Raw genomic sequence first — 6729 nt, 5'->3', positions numbered from 1 at the left:
TGTCTCTCTGTCTCTCTGTCTCTCTCTGTCTCTCTGTCTGTCTCACACACTCTCCCTTTCTCCTTCTCCCCCTCTCTCGCCCTCTCTCCCTCTCTCCTCCCCCTCTCTCGCCCTCTCTCCTCCCCCTCTCTCCCTCTCTCCTTCTCCCCCTCTCTCCCTCTGTCCTTCTCCCCCTCTCTCCCTCTGTCCTTCTCCCCCTCTCTCCCTCTGTCCTTCTCCCCCTCTCTCCCGCCTTCGTCTTCCCGAGGCTGCTGGGATAGGTTCCTGCTGGGAGAAGGTGCCGCACCCAGGATCCCTCAGAAAGGCGTTTCCTTTTTAAACCCATCGGTGTGGAGCCTACACAAGCGAAGCAGGATCTGTCCTCAATCCTGTTCCTTTTGGCTTCTGTGGAATCCTATGCCCCTGGACAGGACGTGCGGCTCCCAACTCAAAATGGTGTTTGATCCGACCCACATGTGCAGGTCCCCAGGTTGAAAAGTGTGTCTATTCAGTCCATCTGCTCCCTACTATACAGGAGCCTACTCTCACACCGAGTCCGTCTCACCCCCACTCATAAACCATCCTGTTTCTTTCTCCCCTTGGGTTGCTGACTTAGCCTCTCCTTAAACGTATCAACAAGATATACCTCGCCCACTGCCTGTGCAGGTGAGTTCGACCTTCTCCCCAGGCTCTCAGTCAGGACATTTCTCTGGCATTCCTGACTGGAATTATTGGTGACCACCGCATATCAATGGCCCCCTCATTCTGCTCTCACCCACAAGTGAAGTCGACTCTGTCAAATCTTTTTATCATTTCAACCAGCTCCCTCAGCACGAGAGAGACCGGAACTGTACACAGTGACTCCCAGTGTGATACAGAGACCGGAACTGTACACGGTGACTCCCAGTGTGATACAGACACCGGAACTGGACACAGTGACTCCCAGTGTGATACAGACACCGGAACTGTACACGGTGACTCCCAGTGTGATACAGAGACCGGAACTGTACACGGTGACTCCCAGTGTGATACAGAGACTGGAACTGTACACAGTGACTCCCAGTGTGATACAGAGACCGGAAATGTGCACAATCGGTCCAAGTTTGGTCAAACCAAGGATTGAGACACAATGCATATAAGCCCCCTCCCCCCAGCTCCATGTCTAACCCATTGAGCACAGGTCTTTATGAAAGAAGCACCAATTATAAACAGTCAGTTGTTTTGCACTTTCTCTACACTGGAATGTGACAGAAGTATACCCAGCTCATGAAGTAATTTATGGTAATAAAGTTTTGAGATGTAGACAAACGGAGCATCTGAACCGGTGCACAGCAAAATCCCACAAACAGACCAACAGTCAGATGGTCTGTGCTTTGACATGGCCATGATGTATGAGGGGTTCATCCCAGGCCCTCAAACACCTGGGGCGTTCTTGCCCCTCCTTTAGTAATACCTTAATTGAGGGAATATTGTTCATCCCAGTTTAATGTCACACCGTAGAGGATGTCTCCAACGGTGGGATTGGGTGTGGGAAAGGGAATTGACTGATGGCCCTCTTCAAAGTCTTCCGGAAGGGGATGAGCACTCGACTGTTCCCACGGGATGTGGGAGAATATTGCGAGGTGTTAAGTTTGTAAATAATTCTGTCTTCGTTCTTTTGATGCGCTTCGGAAACACAATTGGAAGGCAGAATGAATACTCATCTGCTCGGACACTTGGCCCATCGACCAGGGACTGTGTCTGTCCTACGTTATAAATCTGCATTCCCAGTGTCAGTATTAACCGTGCCAAAATGCATTCTGTGAAAAGAAAGTTTTCTGAAAAGGCAAAATAAAGTTTCTATTACAGACATCCTTTTGCTTTATTTGCTGTATTCCCAAGACAGGTGCAGCATGGGGTTGGATACAGTGTAGAGCTCCTTTAGTATTACCCTGACAGTGTGTCCCCCACTTCATACCCTATCTTTGTGGGACAATAAAGAATATTTCAATAACAGCCAAATTGATGCAAATCCCAGTCATTGATTCTCTCTGCATGGAGAGGCTGCATTTCCCCATTCCTAGGACAGTTTGTGGGATCTTCCTTCCTCCTGTTTCCCAAAGCAATTGAACAAAGAAGTAAAATTATTATTGTCCAATTTCAATTAACTTTGTTCAAACTGTCAGTGGACTGGAAGGAGGTGGAGTCACCATCTTTGTGAGGGGCACATGCACAATAATGTTTTTCATTCCAGATGAGTTACCACTTAAATATTAGTTTATAGCTGTCCATTAGTGACTTCAATGTGAACAAGATTGGTTTTAATTCTCTTTACTGTCTGCGACTGTTCTTATTTTCATTTATGTGTCTTATGCCCCACACAAAGATGGTACCCAGCACAAGGACACAAGTTTTAGGCTCGGCTGCCATACTTGACGAGGAGTGTGTGATGTCAGCAAGAGATAATGAAGTCTTATTTCCCTTGGCCTCTCTGTACAGTGCCACCACAAGATAAAGCCTCCAGCCATTAAAAATCACGTAACTCCAGGTTTATAGTCCAACAGGTTTATTTGGAAGCACTAGCTTTCAGAGCGCTGCTCCCATCCCTGATGAAGGAGCAGCGCTCCGAAAGCTAGAGGTTCCAAGTAAAACTGTTGGACTATAACCTGGTGTTGCATGATTTTTTGTTCACCCCAGTCCAACACCGGCATCACCAAATCATGACTGCCATCAGACGTACGAGCATAAATTTGGCTCATCGGGTATGATCTGCCATTCGATCATGGTGGATAGATTTTTCAATCCTGGTTTCCCGATTTCTCCCTGTAACTTTTGATCCCCTTGGCAATCAAGGACTTATATGCTTCTGTTTTAGATATACTCAATGACCTGGCCTCCACAGCTCTCTGTGGCAGTGAATTCCACAGATTAGCCACTCTCTGACGAAAGAAGTTTGTCCTTATCTCCGTTTTAAAGGATCTTCCCTTTAAGGCTGTACCCTCAGGTCTTCATCTCTCCTGCCGTTGGAAGCATCTTTCCAACATTCACTCTGTCCAGGCTATTTAGTATTCTGGATGTTTCAGTCCGATTTTGCATCATGCTAAACTCCATCGAGCATAATCCCAGAGTCCTCAAATTTATACGTTAAGCATTTCATTCCTGGGATCAATCTCGTGAACCTCCTCTGGACCTGTTCCAACGACAGTGCATCCTTCCTGAGGTATGGGACCCAAAATTGCACACGACACTCTAAATGTGGTCTGACCAAAGCTTTATAAAGCCTCAGAAGTACATCCCTGCTTTTATATTCCAGTTCTCTTGAGATGAATGACAACATTGCATTTGCCTTCCGAGCTACCAACTCAACCTGCAAGTTTACCTGAAAAGAAACCTGGACTGGGACTCCCAAATCCTATCGCACTTCCAATTTATGAATTTTCTCCCCAACAGGCCATGCCTCTATTCTTTGAACTAAAGTGCATGACCTCACACTTTCCCGTGTATTTCATCTGCCACTTCTTTGCCCAACCTGTCTCAATCCTTCTGCAGCCTTCCCACCTCCTCAATATACCTGCCTCCGCCCCTACATATCTTTTTATCATCTGCAAACTTTGCCAAAATGCCCTCAGCTCCTTCATCCAGATCATTAATGTATGAAGTAAAAAGTTGTGGTCCCAACACTGACTCTTGTGGAACACCGTTAGTCACTGGCTTCCATCCTGAGAAGGACCTTTTCGACCCCACTCTCTTCCTTACGACAGACAGCCAGTAGTGGCCTAACCAATGTCCTGTACAGCCACAGCATGACGTCCCAACTCCTGTACTCGAAAGCACAGACCAATAAAGGCAAACGTACCAAATGCTGCCTTCAAAACTGTGTCTACCTGCCAGCCCACCTTAAAGTAACTATGAGCCTCCATTCCAAAGGTCTTCCACGGAATTAGGAATTGCAATATCAAACACTCAGATGCTGCACACAGAAGGTGATTTGAAATAGGACTAAGAGGAGGCATTTCGGCGATTCTACCATTCAGTAAAATTATGGCTAACATGATTATGACCATAATTCCACTGTCCTGCCAATGTCACCTCCCTATTCAGAAAGGAGGGGTGGGGGGGTGCGGTGGGCAAAGGGCAGATTAGCCTCACATCTATTATCAGAAAAAGTATGGGATCTATTATTAATGCAGTAATAGCAGCACATTTGGAAACTAATAATCTAATCAACCACAATCAGCACGGCTTCATGAAAAGGAAATCATGTTTGACTCATTTAGAGTCAGAGAATCATTGAGTCATACAGCAAGGAAGCAGAACCCTTCAGTCCAACTCATCCATGTGACCAAATATTCTAAATTAATCTAGTTCAATTTACCAGCATTTGGCCCATATCCCTCTAATCTCTTCCTATTCATAGGCCCATTCAGGTTCCTTTTCAAATATCGTAATTTTACCAACCTCCATCACTTCCTCTTATGCTTTATTCCATACACACCACCCTCTGCTTGAAAAAGCTGCCCCTTCGGTCCTTTTTAAATCTTTCCTGTCTCACCTTAAAACTATGCCCTCTAGTTTCTCCAATCCTGGGGTAAAGACCTTGACTAGTCACCCTAGGCATGCTCCTCATGATTTTATAAACTTCTATAAGGTCACCTATCAGCCTTCAAACCTCCAGGGAAAACAGCCCCAGCCTATTCAGCCTCTCCCTGTAGCTCAAACCCTACAACCCTGACAACATCCATGAAAAGCTTTTCTGAACCTTTAACAACATCTTTCCTATAGGAGGGAGACCAGAACTGAATACAATATTCCAAACGTGACCTAACCAATGTCCTGTACAGCCGCAACATGACCTTCCACCTCCTATACTCAATGCACTAACCAATAAAGGCAAGCATATCAAATGCCCTCTTCACAACTTTATCTACCTGCGACTCCACTTTCAAGGAATTATGACCCTCCACTCCAAGGTTTCTTTGTCCAGTAACACTCCCGTTACCATTAAATCATAGAGTCATAGAGATGTACAGCACGGAAACAGACCCTTCGGTCCAACTTGTCCATACCGACCAGATATCCCCAACTCCATCTAGTCCCACCTGCCAGCACCAGCCCATATCCCTCCAAACCCTTCCTATTCACATAGTCCTGCTCTGATTTGCCCTACCAAAATGCAGCACCTCAGATTAAATTCTATCTGCCACATCCTGGGTCATCAGCCCATCCTTGCACTGTGAGGTACCCTATTCACTGTCCGTTACACCACCAATTTTGGTGTCATCTGCAAACTTACTAACCGTACCTCCTATTTTCACATCCAAATCATTTACATAGATGACGAAAAGCAGTGGACTCAATATCGATCTTTCTGGCAGACCACTGGTCACAGACCTCCAGTCTGAAAAACAACCCTCCACCACCACCCTTCATCTCCTACCTTTGAGTCAACTTTGTATCCAAATGGCTAGTTCTCCCTGAATTCCGTGTGATCTAACCTTGTTAGCCTGTCTACCATGATTTGGAGATGCCGGTGTTGGACTGGGGTGTACAAAGTTAAAAATCACACACCAGGTTATAGTCCAACAGGTTTAATTGGAAGCGACACTCCTTCAGTGTGCTTCCAATTAAACCTGTTGGAATATAACCTGGTGTTGTGTGATTTTTAACTGTCTACCATGAGGAACCTTGTTGAACGCCTTGCTGAAGTCCATGCACATCACGTCTACTGCTCTGTCTTCATTAGTCCTCTTCATCACTCCTTCAAAAAATTAAATAAAGATAGTGAGACACAATTTCTCATTTATTAAGAGTTTTTCAAGTAAGTATCAACCCATAGATAGGAACCAATAGATGTTATACTCAGATTTCCAGAAAACACTTGACAAGGTATGTACAAAAGGTTAAGTCATAAGAGACTGAGGGGCTGGAGATGGCTGCAACACAAAGAAACATGGTCGGGGCGGGGGGAAGCGGAATATTTGAGCACAGTATCACAGAAAGCAAGCACACAGGGTACAGCAGGTAATCAGAAAGGTGAATGGAAGGGAGATGCAGAATGGGGTACCCCAGAGGACCAAGGTCCAGATAATTTCCAGGTTTGGTGCAGAGCATTCATAATATGCAACCTACAAAATGCAGAGACATTAGAAATATCTGGGAATATACACTATCGAATCCTGTGCTGTCCCTGTCCTGGGAGTGCTGAATGCTTTAAATAGGAGCGGGTGGGTGAATGGTTGCATTGCCCTCCAGTGGTAATCTGGTTGCTCTGTTCCTGTAACTGTAGAGACAGTTTTAAATCTCACAACATTGGGTTATAGACTGGTTTGGAAGTAACTTCCAAATAAACCTGTTGGGCGATAACCTGGTGTTGTGTGATTTTTAACTTTGTCTTTGGATGAGGGGCCTACCAGAGGGAAGGCAGTCAGCAACAGGAGAAATTGATGCCCAGGATGAGGGGCCTAGCAGAGGGAGGGCAGTCAGCAACAGGAGAAATTGATGCCCAGGATGAGGGGCCTAGCTGAAGGAGGGGAGTCAGCAACAGGAGAAATTGATGCCCAGGATGAGGGGCCTAGCTGAAGGAGGGGAGTCAGCAACAGGAGAAATTGAGACCCAGGATGAGGGGCCGAGCAGAGGGAGGGGAGACAGCAACAGGAGAAATTGAGGCCAAGCTTGGGGGCCTAGCTGAAGGAGGGGAGTCAGCAACAGGAGAAATTGAGACCCAGGATGAGGGGCCGAGCAGAGGGAGGGGAGACAGCAACAGGAGAAATT

At 46.1% G+C, this 6729-nt stretch overlaps 1 protein-coding gene and 1 pseudogene across 2 annotated transcripts in view; one reads left to right on the top strand and one right to left on the bottom strand.

Annotated features, from left to right (window-relative positions):
• Positions 1–1830, top strand: part of LOC122544119 (equilibrative nucleobase transporter 1-like) — a 36309-nt pseudogene extending 34479 nt beyond the window's left edge. Inside the window, exon 7 of the transcript XR_015753993.1 lies at positions 1–1830. This exon is cut by the window's left edge and continues 570 nt beyond it. The product of XR_015753993.1 is annotated as an equilibrative nucleobase transporter 1-like (transcript).
• Positions 1831–5597: 3767 nt separating this feature from the next.
• Positions 5598–6729, bottom strand: part of LOC122544135 (uncharacterized) — a 59203-nt gene continuing 58071 nt past the window's right edge. Inside the window, exon 8 of the mRNA XM_087981768.1 lies at positions 5598–5716. Within this exon, the coding sequence (XP_087837894.1) occupies positions 5711–5716 (6 nt within the window). The 3' untranslated portion in view covers positions 5598–5710. The remainder of the gene's footprint in view (positions 5717–6729) is intronic.

Source organism: Chiloscyllium plagiosum, unplaced genomic scaffold, assembly GCF_037043375.1.
Source record: "Chiloscyllium plagiosum isolate Xiang-an unplaced genomic scaffold, Cpla_swu_hap1 HiC_scaffold_40, whole genome shotgun sequence".
Classification (NCBI taxonomy): domain Eukaryota; kingdom Metazoa; phylum Chordata; class Chondrichthyes; order Orectolobiformes; family Hemiscylliidae; genus Chiloscyllium; species Chiloscyllium plagiosum.
Note: the sequence above shows the minus strand (reverse complement) of the source record. Positions and strands in the feature narration are given on the sequence as shown.